This window comes from Folsomia candida, unplaced genomic scaffold (genome assembly GCF_002217175.1).
Source record: "Folsomia candida strain VU population unplaced genomic scaffold, ASM221717v1 Fcan01_Sc003, whole genome shotgun sequence".
Taxonomy (NCBI): Eukaryota; Metazoa; Arthropoda; class Collembola; order Entomobryomorpha; family Isotomidae; genus Folsomia; species Folsomia candida.
The window spans coordinates 9,060,760-9,085,615 of NW_019091195.1; the positions used below are offsets into that span (position 1 = coordinate 9,060,760).

Below are 24,856 nucleotides of genomic sequence, written 5' to 3' on the forward strand. Positions count from 1 at the left end.
TCAGCAACATGCAACATGGGTGTCTTGGTAAATAAGCACGTCAGTAAGTGCATAGTAGTAATCCCAACTTTATTTACTTCCGCTCCCACTATTTACTTGATAAATACATAGCTCAGCATTTTTAGTAGCGCCACGGGACTCCATGAATAGCAACACAGCGTAACGGTTTCATGAAAACAAGCGCTACATTTTATTGTCAATTTTTTCAAATGAACAAAATATGAACTAATAACGTTTATTTCTCATATTTTATGAACAATTAAAAAGTGTTGATTATATATTCTTTTTAATACTTAAAAACAAAAGAAAAGTCTGGAATTTTATTTAACATTTTAATACATATTAAAGTTACACATTTCTTGAGTCATCATTAATCATTGACGAGCCAGTATGCATATCGGACTAAAATTTACAAATAATTAACGATAAGGAAATCCGCTGCACTTGTTCCGAGTCATAATATTGTACTTTACACTGTTATAATAGGCTATATTGGAGATATAATTTTATCGTGCAAATAAATAAGAATCTCATGATATTATTTATGCTTAATCAGTATTAGATTGTCTTGCTTGGATGGCAAAGTTAATTTACAGTTTGCTTGGTAAAGAATTATCATAATTCTTATACGTAAATATTTAGTTGTCTTAAACTTGCATATCTATGTATGTATTGTATTTATTGTATGCATGTAAGTATTGCTCGATAAATCATTCAATGCTCATGTTGTTGTTAATTCATTCAAATTCTCAAAAACGAAGAAAACCCAAAGGACTACCAACCCACATTGCACTCTGAGATAAACTGAGAATTTTCGCCTTGCTACATTTTACACAATCCATTCTGTCTGTTCTCCCAAGAACGAAGGTGGCGAGAGAAAAAGAGACAAAATAAATTTGTTCAATTCTGAGATTGAACTTATCTTGACAAATTCGCCTTTTAAAAGTTTCATCGCTGTGTATAAAAAGTAGGATCAGTTGCTTTAACAAATTAATTAATTGTTGTCCATACCCGAGGGCACCTTTATTTAAGTCAAACAGCAACTCTAATAGTTTTTCAGATCGAGCTGAAACATGCATTCAAACAGTTTGCACAAAGGTTGGACTAGAATCCATTCAGTGAAGACTCGTATTTAAGGCTACCCTTTGACGTGAATAATTTCATTTCGGTGCATTTACAACAATGCATTAAAGTTGCAAGGATTTATTTTTGCAGCTGCAGCTTTTTTTAGCTTACGCATCTACGTGTACATATGTATTCAAGCTCTACGCTTCTTCTCATGTTCTTACACCATAAGTGACTGATGCCAACTGGTGGACTTTGAAGATTTACGATTTGTGGGTTTTGTTGACTGCATGGATGGTTTCCTACATAATTCGCTAGACACTCCTGCTCCTTAGATTTCAAATGCGAAAAGTTATTGTTACCAACCACCGATCTTGGTGCATGTGCTATGTGACTCTGCGTGTGCTGGTGGCGTCGACGTCTCAAAAGTGTCAAAAGAGGTATGTAGCTATACACTCATTCTCAGCATTGCATTTTGGATTAGGAGCTGCAGCAGGGATTAATTTTTCCTTACCTGCCATAAATCCAACGCGAAGAGGATCTCGCAAATCAGTGAGCTGTTGGTGTTCAATCTATCGTGTTGTTATTGTCATCACTCAGCCATTCATTTGTATATTAATAATAATAATAGTAGTTGTTAGCAGTGATTTGCAGTAGCTCAATGCATGTAGCATATCACATTGATCCAGTTTTGTAGGAGCGACGCGTAACAAGTAAGTTAGTGGACTTATTTATTTTGACGATAAACAAGGTTATTTACAGGTATGTACGTATGTATGTAAGTACGTACATGAGTTGTAACAATAACGATTACCATTTCGCAATCAGCTACTGCATTAGTTTACTTTTCTTATCTTTGAATTTAAAAACACAACAAACGATGATTTACTGCTGTACTGTTGCGATATGAAAAGAGTTGATTGATGCGGATTAATAGGGGAAATTTGTTCCTTGGTATTGATGGCATATTTGCGCAAGAGTGATCCTAAAATTTGTCATACTTGGCTCTGTTTCCAACAGACCGAAGAGAACAAGTAACTCAAAATAGGCTTACGCAATTGTTCACTAATTATTATTCATTTGAGTCTCTTCAAACGAAACATGCAGAACTATTTCGTACAATTTTTGTTTCATGAAAACGCCAAGAGAACTGGCATGGCTTGATTGTTGCATTATTAGTTCTCCTCATATCTAATGTATAGCAATTAACGATTTTTAATTAGATTCGGACTAATATGCTAATCAAATTAGAAACTCTCTTTTTGTGTAGAATGAAATTAACGTGATTCTGTTGTTCAATTATAGGCCAAAGAGAAGATATTAGGCAGGCCTGATGCACAAATAAAATCCTGCCTCCATTGTTTTGATACGGTGGGTGGATTCTTCACCTATTTGAAAATAAGTGCATATGTTACACTTGTTGGCAGCAACGCATATCATCTTCAGTCGTCTCAGTCGTCAGACTCATCCATTCTCGTTGCTGCTTGAGACACAGATTATTATGTAGTCTCAGTCAATTCCCTCGATTTCGCCAAACTTTATCCTTCCACTGACTGCGTTAAACAGAAAGTTGGTGGAACAAGCAGTAAGCAAGAAGAAGCTAAGAAGAAGAAGAGGATACATTTTCCCTTGTTGTTAGTTAGTTGAAGAGCTACCAAAAATGTGAGTTGTACGTACCGACAGAGTGAGAGTTATTCATCACTATTCACTGAGTTGGACACTACTTCTGAAAAGTTGTTGTACATTGTGCTTCAAAGTTTCAAAGACAATAGAAACTTATTTGAAATCAAGGATTTTCCTTAATCCGTCCTCGTGATACCGCGTGGGCGAGTAATCCGACTGATTTGTTTCGATCAATGACAGAATGAGAGTAGTGTGCGGTGAAACGTGGTTATTGTGTGGACTTGACTAAGAAAATAAAACAAATCTTGGGTTGAGACTGCGAAAAGTGTCTCGGAATCAAAGTACAGAAATATATCATTCTTATTATTAATCCTATTTTGTGTGCGTCCCAAATACGAAGCAGATTAATTTAGTAATGTGAAACATCAATACAAGAATAAGATCTAATTCCAAACAAGAGCAAATTGAACTTTGTGTACACATATGAAAATATTATGTGACGACTAGTGACGAGACTGAGTGATACATGTACAAGTGATCGTCACATCTACTGTGACATTTAAACTGGTTTTCGTGATGTTGGAAATGATTATAAACTGTTTTAAGGGGTTCCTCTTCTGCACAAAGACAATGGTTTTGCCTGCTTAACAATGTCATCGTGGAATTGATATCTCCATTATCAAAATAGCAGCAGTGTCTAGAAATTAAAGCTTAAGACGTTATTTTTTTCAACATGCCATCAGTCACTAATACTAACCCGATGGAACAAGCAGTCGCACGCGGATGTGTTGAATGCATTCGGATGCTCTTGGAAACGCCACCATTTTACAGGTAAAGAAATTAAGTCTTTTCATGAAAATATAAATACATGTGCAAACTCTTCAAGTTTGGAGCACTATTAATTGCACTGGCACCACACGTATGGAGATGCATAAGAATCTAAATATGTATGCTCAGTCAGCATCATTTGATGCTTAGATTAAATAGCGTGGGATTCTAGCGCAGTATCTGAGATGATTATCATGCATAAATATTTTTAACTGTTTGGGTGATTATACGCTCAAAAAGATCACGCCAACATTGCTTTTCACGCCGAATTTATTCCCCAGGTACGATTTCAAATCGAATGAATAAGTTGGTTGGTTGGTTGGTGGGCGACGAGGGATGTCAGTTGTTGAACTAGGCCACGAACTAACTCACGATGATGCCTCACAACAAAGGGCTTCAGGATTTCACCACTGGCACTTGTGTAGCAGATGTGGCTACAAATGCATGCATTATTGCTGTCATTGAAATACTCTAAAGATAGATTTACATGATTAGTAACTAGTTGAATAATTCCAAGCGACCCCGATAGCAGAAAATATTTGGTCCATGATTCATGAGTTCAATTAATTTGAGTACAAAAATATGTGCATATTTTTGTAAAATATTTATTTCTTAAAAAATTTGTCCCATATTTTGACGAAATTTTTCCTAGAGACATTCCTGGATTAGGGACAGCAAAATTTATAGTTTGGCATGCCACACCTCATGGGGGCAGACTGACTAGACACGCATACAGGCATTACATGTAGGTAAAATTTTGTATAGTTCTCAGGAGAACAATCATAATAACTATTCAGCGAAATGAGTTGGCCATATCACAGTTGCCTTTCTCCGTGTTTGTTTAATCGACCACGACCATAACAATTATTAGCATGCATCATGATCTTACATTATTCTGGCAGTTTTTAATCATATTCGTATATTTCATTGTTTCCAAAAAATTAATTTATAGGAAAGAAGATGTCAATAGTGAGCAAAAGATCTTAATCTTGGAAGTTGAATCTTGTGTTTAAAATAACTTATTGATAGGTAAAAGAGAAAAGAAACATTAATATTAGAGCGATGTAGGGCAAAAATTACTTGCCATTTGTTCTGACCTCATAAATTGCCTTTCTTCATCATCAACATGCTAACAAACTAAAAAATATTTGGCAGTTTTAATACTAAATTGCATCCACAAAAGTAAATAGATAATCACAGATTATCACCGACATATGTACATAAGCGTTAACTGTTAGCACTTACGATCTCTTCATGTATCTTTTAAGCATACAAATAATTTCACTTACCTGGCAGTAATTTAATAAAAATACTTCATCACCATCTTCATACGATTATTATATGCAAGTAATTTTTGAATAAAACTGATCATTATTCGAACCCAACTACCTAAGGAAATTGATACTAGGATCAATACATACATGCAAAATAACACTCAGGCTAAAGTTTCCAGCTTCTTATTAACAAATTGTTAATAAAAATTGTAGTAAGAAAAAAAGAGTCCATTTATTCAAATGATACACATAAAAGCGAAATGAAATAGCTCAGGGTAATTTTGCGAACAATGGATTGCCAATTATGCATTATTGTTTACATTGTGGATAACAATTATCGTTGTGAATCGTTTCGTCATCCCAGCCAATTATTATGTTTGCAGCTAATTCACATTTCGGTAGCAATACGCATTTTATAACTTTCAAACAAAGGGTAAAGAATACTTCCTATCCTAGCCAAGGAGGTGTCAAAGCGTTAAAATTGCCATCCGTGGGAATTTACAGAAGATTGAGGCACAGCGAGTACAATACGTGCACAAAGTTCAACTCTTGACGAGGCTCATTTCGTTCGATTGCGTTTGTTTCGTATTTATGACATTACTTCCAATCCTACTACATCACGTATCCTGAGTCGAAGAAGAGTTAGTTACTTGCAATTGCGTAATTGAAATTAACCTGTTTCTTTCATACGTAGTTCAGAAATTGTTGACAACAGGACTCATCATTGAGTTACTGAAATATGCAGTCTGAAAAAAACTAACAATTGCGACACATTTACATTATGTCACATTAATGGTGGGGAAGAGCAACCAAAATTATGCCGGAATTCAGTATTTATGATAACCTGCCGTCGTTTCAGCAGTTGTCAAACAAATTACAGAAAATTACACTACTACTTTATTCTTCTCTTAAACATTCAGTTTCACTTTTACCCTGCTTATATGTACATAGGTAGGCACCTACATACCTCATACTTATGCATATGTATTGTTGTTGAGGTTATGCATGTTTGTTAATTTGAGAAAAGTGGGAAGGAGACAATTGAATTAATTTTACATTAATCTGCAACTTGCAATTGCTATAAAACGGAGAATTGGATTTAGGAGAAAAGAGAGAATTAATAGAATTAGAAGAATCTTAAGAGCCCTGGATGGAAGAAGAAGCAAGGTATTGCATTACTGACTGTAACTAATCCCTAGTCTCATCCTGATTTGATTATTCATCGTGCTGCTGGTGATTGGAGCTCGTGTTCGTAAAGTTTTCTGAAGGAGCTTTTCCGACAAATAATGTCCCCTTGTTTAAACAATGGGAATTAGAAAGTAGTGGGATGGTGGTGGTAGTTATTGGTTTTGTAGTTCCTCTTTTTAAATAATTTGGAAATAATGTCCTTTCTGGCATGGCGTTGTTGTTGAGATTATTTTATTCCACCCACGAAGGGCAAGCCGAGACTTATTGAAATTACGGATGATGATGAGTTGTTAGTGGATTATTATGCCCACAATGGAGTGACCGTTTACATCTTGATCACTTAAATATATTATTGTTGGTCTCGCTACTCGCTCTCTAATTCTCGTGATTTGAAAACTTCATATTTGCTGAAATGGATTTTATAATAACAATAATATTCGACGAAGAAACTGTTAATCCGCATTATTTTCTATAATTCAACTATTTTGTATGTTGTGTGCGCATGCCGTACATTTGCCTGGCATTATTATTAGCTAACTAAACATGTACTGATCCTACACAAGCGAAAAGATCATTACCCGTTCCATGGCGCCCATTATTACCTAACAGCTTCTCGCTCCTATTAGTACGAGGAGGTCAATATTTTTTGAAGCAGAAGTCTGTTCGTCGTGTAAAAATATGAACTTTTTTCTGTGTGAACCATAGTTAGTTTGGTGTACATGAGGTCGTGCGTTACTCCGCCAATTCATGGATGAATGACTCTAGTCTCCCAGCGACACGATAGGAGCAGCATAATCGCCAACGTGAACGAATAATTAGGGAATGCTCATATGCCGATTGACCCGCATTTGGAGTTAACCGCTTGTAAACCAATTCCCCCATAACGGAGCCATAACTAATGCAGGCGTGCTTCGAATCTAGATTAGCATTCGCCCATTGTACATAATATGCCATGGTAAAACACCCAATTGAATCAGGAACAAAAAATTCTAGATTGCATATTTACCACCGCCGTACTTACGTCTAATATCCATTCGTTCTCGAAACGTTAGCTGACGAGGGACTTTGTTTTGAGTATTTCCAAATATCATTCTTCTGAAATATGTAGTGCTGCCTTAGATGGTCGTGGTCACCCATGTAATAATTCCGTATAATGCCAGCAAGGAACCTACGACTCAAAAACCGGAACAAATTGCTGAGAAAAGTAAAGCAACGAAAATGTATGCAACAACTTAATTTGCAAAATATATTTTAAATGTCAGAGTATGAGCTATATTGGTTTGGGGTTGAGGTGATATGTTGTGCAATTTTTAAGACTCTTTTAATTTCCACTTTCTCAATCAAACTGACTGACTGGTTGAACATGGGAGTAAAGGACTGGCTGACACTGCATTTAACCCTATGGAGCCAATTATTGGAGTCTACTAGATTGGTCAATTAGTCAATTAGCTTTTAAACCCAGCCAAATAGAGGTGATGTCTGAGTGAAACTTGCCAGTCGTGAAATTTTGATAGAGTTTTCTTATAATCGAAAGGATTAGATTTATTATCGCCTTTGATCTCAATTCAACGCCCAATCATAAATGTTATCTGATTTATCTTAACTTGTAGATTTAACGGAAATAAACAATTAAATCTCAAAATCAATCGTCTCAAAAATTTACCAGACATACAAAGCGTACAAAAACATCAGTAATTTTTGTACTTGGAAATTAGATTCTTATCTTATTGACGTTTATTATTGCCCTGCACAGTGCAATTTTGTCTCAATTTATGAGTCTACTTACAAAGTAGGTACCCCTCATGCCAAATTGTTTTAAATCCATCGAACGAGCAATTTAATATTTGAGCTATATCCATTTCCGTATTTTAATCGTTATTTAAAAATCGAGGAACAAAGTAATATTTAGGTGTGTACAGTGTCCCTACATGTGTACATACATATAGACACATAGACGTAAGAAATGCCGTCTGGATTAAAAAAGAGAGAAATATCTGTCCAGTCACTATCTCAATTTCAACACCCTGAATTTCTAACATACTTCGAATGATCTAAAAATCATCGTCTCAGCATCAATATGAAATCACACTTTTCATTGCCAATTTAGTACACTGGATATTAATGCTGAAATATGTTGACAATTTGTGAAACATCTGTCTCTTACTTTTCTGAATACCTACCAAAGCAGCCTGAAACTCGTGTGCTCAAAAAGCTAAACTGAAAACTATGTGTATACCAACAACAAAAACATTCTTTGTTAAATCGGGATAACCATTATTTAGTTTCTTTCTTGGTGTAAAGTCAATTTAGAAAGGCGATTTTAATGCAATGTTTGACAGGCGAAAAATATGGCTATTATGCTCTCGTCTGTAGCTTTGATTTCACAGTGAAACCCTCTGAAATAGGTAATTAAATTTTCATCTTCAGTTAGTTTGCGGCCAGGCATTATTATTATTGTGTGCGTATGTATGTTTAATGCAATGTTTGTTGTGAAAGACCGACAGCCACAGTTGGTCTTTATTATACGTACATACGTAAAGGTATGTAGTATGCATTTTGATATTAATAACACTGCTTATTCGTTCCACTAAATTGTATTCTTTTCTCTTGCATCTTGCACAGAAAATTTTACCTGCTCTACAACGGCCTACTTTCAGCCAACCCACCATGAATTTGTCACATTGCTATTATTACTATTATTGTGCTACCAAGGCAAGACGACCAAGTTCAATTCAGCCCTTTTTATTATGTCGGTACGACGCCACGATGGTGGTAATTCCTTTATGATTTCGACGTGGCCAGGTTTTTGACATCGAATCAAGCTTGTGTGAGCAAGTGCGGATGCGAAAAGTTGTCAAAAATAGAAAGGTGGTTGGTCGGTTAGGTTCTTTCCGTTGCCTCGGTTGGTTATTTAAATTACTTTGAAATAAGACACTACCCAGGTCATGTGGCGTTAAAAATAATATTCATTTCGTCCAATTACGATAAACAAGATAATAATGAATATGAAAGAAAATAAAAGCACAACGCATTTGAACCTCAAGTGCATGCAAACCCATTACTTATTTATCTATTAGACGTGTACTGGCTTGCTCTGTATGAATGCGGATTGCGAACCAAAGTCTAAATGAATCAGTGTTATCTCCCCACGAAAAATAATTCATGGGCATGTTTAGTGTCAGGTGAAAAATTGGTGTCAACGGCATGTGCTGTCCGCCTGTTCTTGGAGTAGCTCATAAAAAGAAAAGACAATCATGCTGATAAAGCAAAAAAATGAGTCAGATTTAGATCAGAAATAGTGTCAACGGCTGCTGCATGGTTTCTCATTTCTAAAAATTGACACTTTAGACATTTACTGAATTTAATGAAAATGATGTTTACCATCTATTTTCACGTCTCTAATTATTTGGACCAAGGTTGAATGGATTGGTGTGATTGATGTTTGCATTTATTTATTACTACTAGAGATCAATGTCTTTCGTATGAGATCAAGCGATGCTATGCAGATTATTGCAATTATTTCAACTTTGAGAGCTATTGAAGCAAATGAGAATTCATTCAAGTTTGTATCCGCGATGCTATGTAGTTGTGGTTTTGGGTATTACATATTTGGGAAGATTAGCAGAAGTCGAATTAATCCATCCCACCAACATTACTTACTTATTACAACCGCGAATGAAGCTTCCAAGAAGATTATAGGAAATCGAAAGTCAAGTTAAAAGGCAGATCAGAAGAAATAGGAAATTCGCTGTATTTTCAATGGAATGAAATAGGAAAGTTTCAATGCTACCAATTCAAGCAGCTACAGCCAAACGTGCAACTTCCTCGCAGCTACAAATGACATTAATCGCGGCAGCTATTGAAAATTTGATGAGCATTGTTGTAAGTCGCCATCACATCAGTGAAACTAGATGAACGAATTGTGTTCCTTCTGTCAATTTCACACTGTGCTTATGGCCGCACTTCTTCCAACTACTTCCTCTCTCCGGCCATGCTCCATTGCACCCAGGTTGAAAAACTGTGCTAAATTGATTTCTTGGACCTAATTATTAATAACATCATCAACCACTCCATTATACTTGCTTAGAACTATTTAGAAGAGCACTATGCACATATAACTCTGGGTGTCCTGTTGTTAGGTTCATAAATATACGCATTTAAATATATGGTTTGTCGTTACTTCGTTCGTTGATCTTGGGTTTATTTTCAAGTGAAGCGATTGACAGCAGCAGTTGTGGTAAATTATTTGTCGTGGTTTGACTGTAAAAGTTTTCAGAAATCTTATCCAACACAGTAGAACGATTTATCATTCGATTGGTTGGGCAGTGCTTGTCTTTGATATTTGACAGTTACGCTAATTGCCATGATTGGTTTTGCCATGAGCAAGCTGTCTTCACCGCAGTATCAAAAACCAAAAGCATTTACTTTTCATGAAAGTGAAAGAAATCGTTGCGTTGTATGCATAAAAAACTTTTCATTTTGTAATTAGCGATAAGCAAGCAGCGGGCGGAATGCATTTCTATACAAAACATGTCTCTAATAAAACTGCTTTTTAAAATGTAAAATTTAATGTATGCCCAGAAAATATGTGGTATGAAGGATTATGCTGCACTATTTTACAAGTGTGTAATATTATTTATGTTTGTGCAGAGATGAGAGAAAACGTTAAAATGACTATGCTTCTGTAGTGGCTCTGCAATTTCGTATGCGCATTCATACAAAATGACAATGAGCGAAAGACTCCAATTCATTCACGATGACAATCCCATCACCATTATGCTTCCAACATCCGATCCCCACATGATCCAACCACCAAATTCATTTCGAAAGAATAAAAACTTGACGTGTGATGCGACTGATGAGTTTTTTAAATTGTCAAATAAATTATCACTGTCTTTGCCTCTCTTCTTCCTTCCAAATCGTGACAAAGTGTTCTCTCACATGTCATAATCGTCCATGTTGCTTTGCACTGACACGTGGTACGGAAAAAATAAGACTTTATCTCGCTCAATATAGTAGCCACATTAATATACACTAATAACTAGTAAAATTTTAATTTACCATTACATAGTATAGTACATATATCGCAGAGTTAACCTCTTGACGACGAAGTACACACATGTGTGTAGTATTATATTTACCGTTCACGGCGAAGTACACACATTTGTGTAGTATTTAATTTTCCGTTGACGACGAAATACACACATTTGTGTAGTGTTTTATTTTCCGTTGACGACGAAATACACACATTTGTGTAGTATTTTATTTTCCGTTGACGACGAAATACACACATTTGTGTAATAATTGAATTTTCCGTTGACCTCGAAATACACATAAATGCGAAGTCATATTTTTTTGCAAATTCGAGAATTTCGCAATTTAATTTCGCATATTTTTTGGTGCTATTGCTTGAAAATGTCCCAAATTATTTTCACACAATCTGAAGAGATTGTGGATGAACATCCTCAATTGCATACTCCTTCATGGGTCGAAGAAACTTATTTGGAGACACAATATGAGATGGGCGAGGAAAATATCGACGACGAAGCCATTTTGGAGTTCGAAGCGGTGGATGAAGAGGATGAGAAGCCCCTGATTGAAACAGTACGTTGTACTTAACGTACATATGCGTGCCACCGATTGTGCTAATTTTTTAATTTTTAGGATGGAATTGAATGGGATGGCGATCACGAATATTTCTTCCCAGAGGCGGAAGATTTTCAAGAGAGCGTCTTTGTGCGAGACCCGGAGGTCAACGATGCATCATCGCCATATTTTATACTTCGTAGATTTTTAACAGAAGAAATAATTCAAGAAATAATTTATCAAACCAACCTCTATGCCAGGCAGACAAATATTCCCAAGTGGACAAATTTATCAGTTCAGGAGTTCTGGGTTTTTTTCGCACTTAATATTCTAATGGGAGTCGTTCGAAAACCAACGCTTCAGGATTATTGGAGCACTAACTCGTTGATTGCAACGTATTCGTTTGGCGACTCCATGAGTAGAGATAGGTGCATACTTAAAATACTGCTACAGTTGTACTCAAGTGTTAATCTTGAAAATGAATAGGTTTTTACAAATTCTGCGTGCCCTTCATTTTGTGAATCTGGAAGACCCTGAATTGAATCAGACAGACAGGTTTCACAAGCTTGGATCAATTTTGTCAAGAATTTTGGCCAATTTTAAGAATTTTGTGAATCCTGGAGAATTTTTAACACTGGATGAAGAGTTGATGCCATACAAAGGAAGACTGAGCATCCGGCAGTACAATTCAAAGAAAAGAGGGAGGTTTGGCATCGAATCATTTTTTCTCATGGATTCACAACATCGCTATGTATTGGACATTATTCCATATCAAGGGAAGACCACTACAATTCATGATCGGTCTTGGATTACAAAATATGGCTTTGGAGGTGCCATCGCTCTGACTTTCTTACAAAAAGGATACTTTGGAAAAAATCATCGCCTTATCCTTGACAATTATTTTCAGTCCCCTACTTTGGCAAAAGTTTTAGTTAGGAAGCGTGTATTCGTATTAGGCACTGTCCGGAGGACTAGAAAATTCATGCCAAAATTTAATGATCCCGTAACAAAAAAGCCAACAACTTTAAAATCTGGAGAAATCGAAACATTCTCGGATGGGGATCTCTTACTAGAAAGGTGGGGAGATCGAAGAGAGGTTATGATGTTAAATACTTTCATAGAACATCGAATGGAAGAATGTGAGTCAAGAAACCCTGCAAACCAAAGGTTCAAGCCAGCAAGTGTCCTTGTGTATAATAAAACGATGGGATCTGTGGATAATATGGACGCCATCATTCGACCATATCAGACTCTGAGGAAGACAAAGAAATGGTATCGTAAATACGCATTTCATCTTCTCGATATTTGCATCTACAACTCTTTTGTAATTGCTGGCCACTTCAATTCTCAAATAACGAAAAACGGTTACAAGGCATATCTTCTCAGTTTAGTGAACAGTATGCTTGACGAGAATCAACTTGAACTTGGCCAAATCGAGTCCACATTATCCTCAAACTCTTCAAGATGACAATGGGAAAAATAAAAGGTCAAATTGCAAGCTATGCATACAGAATAAGCAAAGAAAGGCAACAAAATATTTTTGTGATGACTGCAAGGTGTGGTTATGTGTAAAGGGCGAAATAACTTGTTTCGAAAAATTCCATAAGAAATGATTTGTGATGTTTTAGAGCGTCTTCATGTTTTTCATGCAGTTTTCAGTATTTATATTTGTGATATTGCATGATGATTTTGAGGTTTTTAACTACAAATTATGGTAATTATGGTCAAATTCTAAATAAACCCATAAAATTCGATTGTTTAAAAATTCCGGTTTTCGGGTTTGTTTCATTATAATTAACCCAGACGGCAAGGGCATGCCTCTAATTTTAGTATTCGTCTCCAATTTAAAGCATCCTAAAGTATCTTAGTGATAAATATATTTTAAGCTGATGTATAATTAGTCAGCAACGGATTATCTTTAACAATTCACTTAGAAGATAAGAGGTTAATATGGTTATACACCAAATACATATGTCGAAATAAATGCGATACCGCAGAGTACCCATTGCATTGTCACACATTATAAAATGAAAAGCTGTCTTCAAAAGAGTTGCAAATTTGCATATATCTAAATACAGAGTACATGTGTACATATTTGCATGTATAGAATTCTGCACAGATATCGTTGTTGAATATGAATTCGGACACTTCTCCAGGAGTCGTGTCCAAATGCATATTCAACGACGATTAAATGTACATATGCTAATCGAATCAATATCGGTAAAATCGTGTGATACAATTTTCACAAAAATCGTAGTCAAGCTTAAAGAAAATACCAAGTACATACATGAACAAGAGACAAAGAGTTTAAATATTTTAAAAATTTAGTGCATTCATGCTGCATGCACATGTTATGCAATGGCAATGCATTTGAATAATTATAACATAATTATGATGCATTTTAATACATTTTTTACGCAAATGTCACTTTATGTCTGATAAATAAAGGTGTTGAATAATGAATTGTGAGTGATATTTTTTGCCAAAAAGTACTTAGCGATTAACAGTAGTATTATTGGCAGTGGCTTATCTAATTTGGGAGTGGACTAACGAACAGAGAGAGTTTTCTCTTTTATTTAAACGCAGCCACACACTCCCTCAATCCATCAGTGTTAATGTTACAAAGATTCAGAAAAACGGTGGAGTTGAAGGATGACTTTTGTGCACAAAATAATGTGGCTGCCACTGGTATAAATAAACACATAAATACGATCATGCTAGACTTGGTTGTATAATGGCCAATTAAAAGCAGTCAAACAGCAGCATGCAGAATAATGAAACAATATGCAGTTGTATTTAGAATAAGTATGAGAGGCAAAAGGTGAGGATGAGCAAGACTGATTCCAACAACATAATCCACCGTTCTTCTTATTTCACTCATTTAATTAAAGTGCATGTTTTCATTGGCAGTTAAAGTCATCATAAGAGTTGGGGTGGATATCATCACATGCATGCACATTTTATCATTCATGCTCCACCATGGATGAAGAGGGATAGAAAGTTCAAATATGTGGATTTTCTCAAGTACCTTTCTTAAGAGGTGCATCTATTAGCACAGCTCTTACTTGCTCTTACTAAGCATTATGTATGTATGGGTCTGGGCAATGGGATGTAATAATTTCATATTGTATCAGAATTAGAATCAAGCAGAGAAGACATACAAGAGGCGAAATATCTCGAGAGCAGTGTCCATCGATAATATCTTCAAGTGCTCAGAGTTTAGATAGTTTGCAAACGAGCTGCTGCATATGAAAGTGATAAAAATTTGAACAATTATCCTGATATACATACATTACGTACAAGTGTGCAAATATCTGACCGTGGGGTGGTTATAATGACCAGTATACGTAATATATATGTATTACTGTTTCACTAATACACTGGGTTTTGGCGTTGACTAATGACGGTATCAAATGTTGAACCAATCCATGCAAGAAAAATGAAACTCATCCTGTATGGGCCCGTTTTCATTTTTTGTTTTAAGAAAGTGATAGATATTACGCATTGTCTCGACGCTGCTTATATCATAATCTCCTCCTGCTGCTCCAAAGGTGTGGTATTTAATAATATCTCGTAATCACCCAAATTAGCCAGAGCAGAGTACATTGGCATGTTGTGGTTCTTTTTCTGTATTATTTTAAAATCAAACCACATATGCAAGTTGGTGGTGGACTTCTTGCCATTGATGCCCATTGTCTAAGTGGCGATAGTCTGTGAAAGAACTCAAAACTTATGAGTCGTATCACTGCTTCTTCTTCCTCTCCACCAAATCAGCGCACTTGTGATTTGTGGCTATTTTGTCATTAACTGTCAGTGAGCTTGTGACAATGTGAGTCAAACAATAAAAGTGTGGTAAATTAATTCATACGTAATTGCGAAAAGTGATCTCCCAACCTACTTGAATTGACAATAATCAATTTTATCTGTTTGAGTATAAACCTAACACACTCAATTTAAAGTTATCTGAAGTATGTATATTTGGAATTTGACGTTAAAAAAATGTTTTTAGAGTTGAAAACAAGATAAACTCGAACATTCATAACATCAATATCCATGAACTTGAACTTATTTTGTGCAGTGTGGACGCTTGTTGTGGAGCGGATGGGTTGAGACCGATTCATATTGCGGCGACACAAGGACATATTCAGGCCCTTCGATTTCTATCCTCTGCAGGGGCTTGTTTGCAACGTTCTGACGCATTGCAGCGCACTGCCCTTCACCACGCCGCAAGTGCTGGACAACTTCGTGCGGTCCGATGGCTTCTCAGACACGGGGCCAAAATTTTGCTAGGTAAGCACACACCATTTATTTCGTGAGCATGTACTTATTTTCGTCTATCAAGCATTTCATTTAAAATAGTCAATATCCAACAAATTACGTCAAGTTACGTCCTTACAGTGCAGATTTATGTACAGACGAAGTCAGTGAAATAATGTGAAATTGACTATATTTGTTTGTAGACAAACGGGGACGAAGCCCGATTCAAGTCGCAGCGGATCATGATTACATGGAAGTAAGTACTCATTCACTCAAGTTCTGCTGTATTGTCCAGTTCCCAAGTATCATAAATTTCTAGTAGTTACATACCTAGTCAAACTAAACAGGGTTGTGCATATGTTCATATATGTAGGAAGGCTTGACATTCGAAATCATTATTATTTTTTAAATGGTTAGAATTTCAAAGGTCAAGTGCGTATATAACTCGTATAATAATAGTAGTATCATTAAATGTCAAGTATTATTAAACTGAATGTGCATTATTATGTACTTTTAATCTCCATACCATAACTTTTTTTCTATTCTATTTCTTTTTTTCTTCTATTCACACCATGAACAAAAGAAAGTTACATATCAGATGCATTGTTTCCTTGTAATGCAGATGTAAGCACCACTTACGCGTTGTTGTACTAACCAGACTAATAACAGTTGGAGATATGAAATTATGTTGTTTATAATGAACCCGTTGAACCATGAGCTTTTTCTATGCAATATGTTACGCCAGCCAGTCCAAGAAGTCTTAATAGAGAGAGATCAGCAAAGGAGTAAACTTAAAAATGGAAATTCAGTTAATTTGACCTGGCATTATATGAATGGTTCTCATATGCACAACCATACATAATATTTCATAATAATAATTTCATAGTATTGCTTTCACATAACAAAATGCAATATAAGAGTGTCAAATTAACAAAGATACTGATTTTCATTGCATCTTTGTTCATGTTATGCTTGCGTTTATCTTTCACAGATTGTGAATGTACTTGCCAAACATGCAACTTCGTCACCTCTACCTTCTGTCATAAATTCATCAAACAACGATTCTACCGACAACGATAACTGTGAGTCCCAAACGAGTCGGCGGTCAACAACTCAAACTTCTGAGAAGGACACAACGAGTGACTTTATTACTGGGATCGTTGACGACTACAGTTTTAGTGACGCGTCCAACCACAATCTACGAAATCACCACCAGCAGCACAAGCCATTTAGTCACCTGCACGTTGAGAGAGAAAATCCTGACAAGATCACCTCTTCAAGTCCAGGGGATTGTGCCTCCTCCAGTGGAAACTCGAGCCTTTCGGCCTCCACGAGTGCCCCCTCCTTGTCCCCCTCTTCGTCCTCAGCCGTTTCTTGTGGATGTTCTACCTCAGATGAAACTACCCTCGTCAAGTCGGACGTGTCAGACACTTTCACCCTCGCAGATTATCAAACTTCTGGAACTTATGGTTCTACCAATTCCCTCATAGGAGCATCTCCCAACCCATTCTACTTGCACCCACCTTCAGTCGCAACTCCCACTTCTCCTGTGACACTTGATTTTGGCAACAGCGGAGCAGCAGAGGTTGGAAAAGGGATTCTAAAGAAATCGAATCACAAACGACAAGGGTCGACTGTCACTTTAGCCAGCAGTTCCCCATTTTTTCTACATCCCCCAGAAAATTTGGTGAGTGAGACACAAAAGGTCGTCGTGGGAAAGGGCATAACAATCATGGCTCCTGCCCCCGTCAACTCGAGTCATTCTCACCATCACCACTTTGCCGACCCATGCAATGAGTCTACACCGAAGCTCAAGGTCGGATTGGCAGAGTCTTCTTCGTCCTCGTCAACATCATCCCCCCCACAAACACCCCCAGCAGGGTCGAAGACTGGCATGTCCACAACCATTTCAGAATGTATTAGCAAATTCCAGACAGAGAAATCTTCTTGTAAGCGAGAAAGTCCCAATGGACTCGTCTCAAACAATAACCGGGTTCCGGGGGGTGACACCACAAAACTGAAAAATCAAGTAAATGCAAATAATATGCCACCACCTCCTCCTCCCCCTCCGCCCATGCCACCCTTACACACACAGTCCGACACCACCCCCAAACAACTTTCCTGTCCTCTGCCAAATATACCCAAAGAAAGTGAGATGAACAAGTCAGCCGAGCCAGAACCAGAAAATGATTACGAAGACATTGAAGAATTAACTAATGGTAAAATAATTGACTTTGAGCAGACCAGGAAACTCTTGCGATCTGTTTCATCTCCCCCACTGGTAAACGAGAACAGTAGTAACGGGCACGGAGGAGGGACGAGTGAGGAGAAGAGCTGCGAGGAAAGTAGTCAGCATGTCCCCTTGACCCCGACCAAGCCATCTGTGAACCCAGGGAAAGTCCCCTTCATCCCTCCACACTTTCCAACACCTCCACAAGATGCACTCATTAAACCGTCCGAGTATTTAAGAAGTATTCAAAACAAGTCAAAGTCAAGTCAGGGCACCCTTCTTGGTGGGAATCACGGCAATACTAAGCAACAGAATTCAGCCAGAGTTGAGGAGACAATGAAAGCATTGGGAGTGGTCATCCCCTCTGATAATTCGTCTGGGTTGTTGTCAGTTCCAGAGGAAACCAATGCTGAAGACGAGTTTGAAGAGATTAACCCTGAAAGGATCAACGGGTTTGTGAAAATGAATAGAGAGTCAAATGGGTCGACTGCTACTAGCGATACAATTGATGAGAACAACAACACCACCAACGGGAACTCCTCTTCTGCATCTGTCGCCTCGACAAATAAAATTGGATGTGGTATGATTAAAGCAGAAGAATTAATGGTAGGTCCAACAAAAATTGTCATTGCTTAATGTATGCATGTAGTTGAGATCGTGTTACTCTTGACACACTATGCAACTAACTTTTGTAGAAGGTACATTTGAGGAAGACGCCAATGTCAAGGACAAAATCTGCTCCGCCACTGGGCCGAGTAATTCCTGACGCTGACGAGTCCGACGCATCTTCGACATGCGGAAGGGGCGGTCAGCAGCAGCATCAGGAGAATGGTCATGAGCCCCTGAAAAGGACCAGTACCATGTCGCCCACAGCATGCATCATGGGTGGTGGGGATACTGTATCGAAAGCGGATGTCATCGCCGAGTTGGCCGAGGTAATTAAAATAATAGAATTTAATTTGTCTTAAATATTTAATTTAGCATTTAATTTATTTAATTTTTACAGAGCAGCTCAGTGGGCGGGGTTCGGGAGTGGAAAGAAGAACTAAAGAGAAGGCAAAAGGAACAGGAAAAAGCAGTTCAAAAAGAAATTGAACAGTTGTACCAACCCGTCAATTTTGTTTCAGAGGTTTCAGAAACAATTATTTAAAAATTTCCATTCCACACGGTATTCCCCAAACAGTTCATCAAGCCTCATTTTAAACTAAACACTATTTCGTAATGGTGAAGGATTATAATAATAGATTCCAAGTCAAACCTCTAAAATTTCATTTTGAGGTCTTAATTTAATATAGAAATCAGACATATGCGTAAAAATTTAAGAAATGTTTAAAAAGCATTTAAAGATTTTTCAGAAATTTATTTGAAATTTTGTGATTTGTGCCGGATTTCCTTCGGATTTTTTTTTCTTCAATGACTTATGACCAAAGGGAATAAAATCGCATGTTATGACGTGCAAATTTGGGGGTTTGGCATGTAATACATCAATATGCTATTAATAAAAAGTGCTAATTAACATCTGAACTCGAAATGAGCTTGTTTGTTTTGGGGAATACGGTATATAATACTTGAATGTATGTACAGCAATAAAGACGCTTGTTGAATAAATAATGTGAATATCTCCAGGTACCCTCGACGGATATGACTGGAGTTCCAATCCCGGACTGGAAGCGTCAAATGATGGCCAGGAAGGCTGCAGAGAGAGCACGAAAAGAGGCGGAAGAGGTGCGGCGGATGGAGGTCGAGAAAAACAGATTAGCGTCGATTCCGATGTGGAGACGCCAGCTGCTTCAGAGACGGGAAAGTGACGCAAAATATGCTCAATAAAAATATAGAAAATAATATCCGCACAACTGTAAATACATATTTACCTCCCTAAAATAAATATGATGGGGACTTAGTCAAATTTGCGAAGGTTGAAGATTTATATTCGCTTACGCCAATAGAAAATACTTAAAAAGAGTTAGTTTTTCTTCTAATTTTAACACATCTTGTCAATGAGAATGGGAAGGAAAACTTTTTGTGCTGTTATCTCATGCGGAACAGCAAAGTAAAGTACATTGTGGTGCGGAAAGACCCAAGTTCCGTTAGATCCTTACTTTGCTGAGATATTTCCCGTGAACTGAACTGCGTCACTATACGACGTTTGAGTATCTGGGTTAATCGGACTTTTTAGCCAATTGGTTAAAGGATGAATTTGTATATATGCTGAACTAATAATCAACCAAAACACCACCGTCTGTCGAAATTCTTTTTGAATTCTCAGGCAAAGCGGAGACTCGCTGCGGTGGTTGCGTCTGCTGGTTGAGTGAGGTTAGCTTGAATAAGGGGACTAACTAAATTTAGATACCTGGGAGCGTGAGAGGCGCTAATTAAACAGAAAACACTAAATATTATTCGCATGACCGGGCATGAATGGAGCGACTCGTGATTTTTATGTCACATAAATTCCTTATTTTTCCTTATCTTAATTTATGTAATTTTAAAGCTGCTGAGTAAACAATTTATTTTTCTGCACTTTATCTTTTTGTCCGTAATTACATAGCTTTAAACACGGAGTCTATCTAAATAAACACACATATTATGCATGTTCATATGCAACAGTCACCACTACTGATATACATTTAGAGAAATTCAAAATCTTAAAATCAAGCATACATGTAGAAACTTATGCCTCGCTTCGTGTTTCAATGTCGTCTAAAATCTGTTGGCATTTCTGTTGTGCCTCTTTGTATAGTGAATTGGCCTCTTGAATCAAACTTTTGCGAAGGTTGGCATCCGTCAAAGATTTGCAATTTATTATAACGTTGCATCGCGCCCCGTATATTCCAGTTTCCACACATTTCACAGCAACCTGCGTTAATTAGGTACCAATTAGAAACATTTTTTAATGACACTGCCGACTAGTAGTATACGTGGCCTGCACATCTTTCGGTGCTTCTACTATTCAAACATAACTTAAGATAACGAATTAATATGCTTCTTAATAATTGATACGTCTGGAGCCATTTAATTAATACAGCATGTAAGGATACAGTAATTTGCGAATTATCTCAAGTACTGTCTGTGGTTGTCGAATGTGAAGAAATTTCTATGTATTGTAACCCATTATATTGTGAAAAAGATAATAAAACTATTTCATTTTGAATTGATATGATACAAATCTCTACTTGATTTATTACTACGTGTTACTTACTTACCTGAACATCTGAAATGCAGTTAGGATTCCCAATTTTGCTTATTGTTTCCAAAACACTCCACAAGGAAGCCAGCTTTCTTTCCAGTTCCATCGGAACGTTAATCGCGTTCAGCAACGCAGTTTGGGCAACATCAGATTCTGCATTCTTAGTTTGTCTGATTGCCTCCTGAAACATCAAGTGGTTAAATGTCTAGACTAATTTTATGGAAATATGCTGATGTTTAATTCATTGAAGAGATTAAATCTAAGATATCTTAAAAGTGATCTCTTAATAGGGATCTCATCTCACTACTTTGAGACTTACGACATATTTGTTGAACGCATTCGTGTCTGCCTCAACGAAGCGCAGAAGGTGGTCCACTCCTCCATAAAGTGGTGGAATTATATCTCGCATCGTGGAATCAAATTCTTCCCACTGCTTTTTGCCATAGGTCAACAGCCCAACCATGCTTCCCAGTGCAGCACCCTAAATAATTACACGACATGTATAAAAAGAATAAGTTCTGACACATTTATTCAGCAGTTGGACATACCAATGCTCCTACAACGGCAGCAACGGATCCTCCCCCTGGAGCAGCAGTTCTAGCTCTCACTTCTTTAATAAATTGTGTCAGTCTTAAATCCAACAGTGGTTTCGGAGGATCGGATGATTCAACCTTCCATTCGATAATTCGTTCTCTGTTTTTTATATGCAGAAGACAATAAAACTGTATAGCAATTCTAAATACTATTCATTAAAATTCGTAAGGGGAAAAAATGTATGTTAAACGCACTTTGGATCGAATGAGTACAGTGAATTCAATCCAAGTCGATCTATAGCCAATTTTACTTTTTGATCATCATCAAGAATCATTAGATTTTCGCGTTGAATGTAAAAGTTTGCTGCGTCAAGTAATGCGGAGAGTGGCACCAGACCCACAAGTTCAGACCCCACAACGGACAAATTCAAAGACTCTGCAATTGCTTTGGACTGCAGTACATTACAAAATCACGAATCTTAACGAATTGTAGCAGAATATTCACCAAATCAAATCGGAATATGTACATATTTATTCTTATGTAAACCTCTTCGAAAACGGTATGCAAGGAGGTGATCTCGCTGTCAGTAATGTTATAAGAAATTTGGGCCAAATTGGCTTCGTCTAACCACCATCCAATACCCTGAACGGCTTTAAGTTTCCCCTCTTTTCCAGGACCACGGCCATTTTCCCGCAGATCAAGAGCTTCACAGAAATATTCGAGTATAATTCGTTGGCAAATCAGAAATACGAACATTTGCATAAACATTGACATTTAAGTGCATATATAAAATATGCAAGTTATGCATTACCAATTCTGTGAGCTTGCTCTTTAGTGGACAGAATATTGACGTTATAAGCCAGCAAAAACTTTCTTGCTCCTACCATACTCGCTCCTGCGTTAAATCATTTTCACTGTGTCATTCAATTACTTATGTTCTTTTTGTATCTTAAAACAAACTTCCACGTTCGATAATATGATATTTTAAGCACCCCATGATGGTACAAATGATGCGGGGCCTGAAAGTATACAATTATTATTAACTTTTTAAGAACCAAGGTTTGCAGATCTCACGTCTTACCAAAATCTGGTTTCCATTCCTCTTTAGTGATCTTTAGAGAGATGAAATTTTACAATTTAAACAATTTAACATGTATTTGTTTAATTTCAAGTGAATTCTTGCCTTTTTCTCAATTCCTTCATATTCTCCTGCCCTGATTTGAGGGACTGCTCTTCGATACTCAGCCCCAGCCGCAAATCCATACAAGTAAATCGGAATTGCAAGTTCTTCTGCAAGACGGGAGCCCAACCGTTTTGCACACTTCACGCAATCCTCCATCGTTGCGTTACGCACGGGGACAAAGGGACAAACGTCCACTTAGGTTAGTAAATTAATTATGTTGTTCTAACTTTATTTTAATGATGATGACTGTGTAGGTAATCTTTTTAACCATGCAAATAAATATGGAATGCTTACTTGCCCCAAGCCGAGGATGTTCACCCTTATGATTCTTCATATTAATTATTCCATAGGCAGCTTTGGCAGCTGAAATTTTATTTGTTTCCCTTTTAATATTAATATTTTAATATTAGTACTAATTTGATATACCATTTAACGCAGCTTCAACAACCGAGTCTGGACAACCCACGAAAGTATACACCTATTTACAAAATGCATGGAACCAACGCAAAACACAGTAAAAATGCTCAAAGATATTAGAGAGTTAGAGATTCCTTGTACTCTGACTGTAGACTGTACTGTGGACTCTAGATGATGACGTCATCAGCTTTTTGTACTAATTCTACAGTCTACAGTAGACAAATTGAAACACGGGCTCAGTTTGTACTACTGTGGAAAATCAAGCGTTGGCAAGTAGGATATCTCTTGAACGCCTCAATATAATCTAACGCCGTTTTCGCTATTTCGCTACTAATTTTTGACCCTAGGTCGATTTCGAAAATGGGCTCCCTGAGGTCAAGGTCAAGGTCACCTTGGCATGAAGTAAACGCAAAGTTCTACCTTAATTTTCATATGCGGTGTCATTTTAAAGGAAATTTCACCGAGAATTCATTGTCGTCAATACTTTTGACCTCCGACCAACCCATGACCGAGAGGACGAGGTCAAAGGTCAAAATTTAAGTGTCGAATGTTTTAGACTTCGGCTTGGGCGAGAATTTCAGAAATCGATACAGTTTTAACGTACGAAGACCCCGTGACCACGTCAAAGGTCAAAAATGTTGAATTATTATTTGGACCGTTGCAGTCGTGTTTAGTTTGAGGCGGGGAGTTCATAAATCACTATCATTTCGGCTTACATCAGCCTGGTGACTGTTGTAAACGAGGTCAAAGGTCAAAAATGTCGAATTTGTAGTTTTGAACATTTTATACACACTTTGTGGGAGGGGGTTCATTTCGTATATCATGAGTTGATTTGTCTCAATTTTTGACGCATCTATTTCGCGGAGTTTTACAATACAATTTTTCAGAGTACAATATAATGGAAATTCTCTAGGTCTTTTGAATTTTGTACTAATTTTTGTATTGTACTGTAGTCACAGTACAGTACAAGTAAAAATACAAAAAATCTCTAAGTCTCTATTTTATAGTTAAATTGTACAGATCGATTCGTAGACTTTCCAGGGTCAACTCCAAGCAAAGTAACTCCAGCCGTGGCTTTAATTGCATCTGATATCGTATCCAGTACCTGGTTTGATGATTGTTAAAATACGAAAATATGATTTTTTGACAGATATTATAATTCCCAACCTTCGCGTCCTGTCCCTCCGAAAAATTTGGAACGCATTCAATCAAAGGAGCGTCCATGTTAACGAGAATTGAAGACAATTAATTAAGAATTAATTTTTCAATTGCAAGAACTGATGATTGTGTGTGGCTCAAATAATTACTGGATTAGATTATTTATTGCTGTCGAGAATCGAGATGGTAATAAATAAAACGAAAGGAAGGATCGACTTGGGATTTTTCCAGTTAAGCAGCGTAGTTCAAGGCTGCTGGATGGGTTTAATTGCTCCTACGCCTATCATTTTCAACTGTTGAAATCTGTTGCGTAATCCATTTTTATTAAT

At 37.0% G+C, this 24,856-nt stretch overlaps 2 protein-coding genes across 3 annotated transcripts; one reads left to right on the forward strand and one right to left on the reverse strand.

Moving 5' to 3' along the window:
- Positions 1 to 869: 869 nt before the first annotated feature.
- LOC110847092 (espin) lies at positions 870 to 20,573 on the forward strand. 2 transcript variants are annotated; one of them, XM_035849643.1, is made up of 8 exons: positions 870 to 1,505; positions 2,371 to 3,519; positions 15,643 to 15,854; positions 16,025 to 16,077; positions 16,813 to 18,657; positions 18,747 to 18,986; positions 19,058 to 19,180; positions 19,678 to 20,573. In XM_035849643.1, the coding sequence occupies exons 2-8, from the start codon at positions 3,422 to 3,424 to the stop codon at positions 19,876 to 19,878; spliced, it is 2,772 nt and encodes a 923-aa protein (XP_035705536.1). In that variant the 5' UTR covers positions 870 to 1,505; positions 2,371 to 3,421; the 3' UTR covers positions 19,879 to 20,573. The 2 variants fall into 2 exon arrangements, with proteins under 2 accessions (XP_035705536.1, XP_021949632.1); XM_022093940.2 differs by lacking the exon at positions 870 to 1,505 and adding an exon at positions 1,628 to 1,778.
- Positions 20,532 to 24,678, reverse strand: LOC110847093 (formimidoyltransferase-cyclodeaminase). The gene is made up of 14 exons (XM_022093943.2): positions 24,537 to 24,678; positions 24,388 to 24,474; positions 23,379 to 23,430; positions 23,247 to 23,315; positions 22,953 to 23,146; positions 22,851 to 22,881; positions 22,762 to 22,788; positions 22,581 to 22,664; positions 22,316 to 22,473; positions 22,024 to 22,220; positions 21,784 to 21,928; positions 21,555 to 21,716; positions 21,252 to 21,416; positions 20,532 to 20,905 (listed from the first exon to the last, which is right to left on the reverse strand). Exons 1-14 carry the CDS (start codon positions 24,591 to 24,593, stop codon positions 20,720 to 20,722), a joined length of 1,614 nt encoding a protein of 537 aa, XP_021949635.1. The 5' UTR covers positions 24,594 to 24,678; the 3' UTR covers positions 20,532 to 20,719.
- Between the last annotated feature and the right edge of the window lie 178 nt (positions 24,679 to 24,856).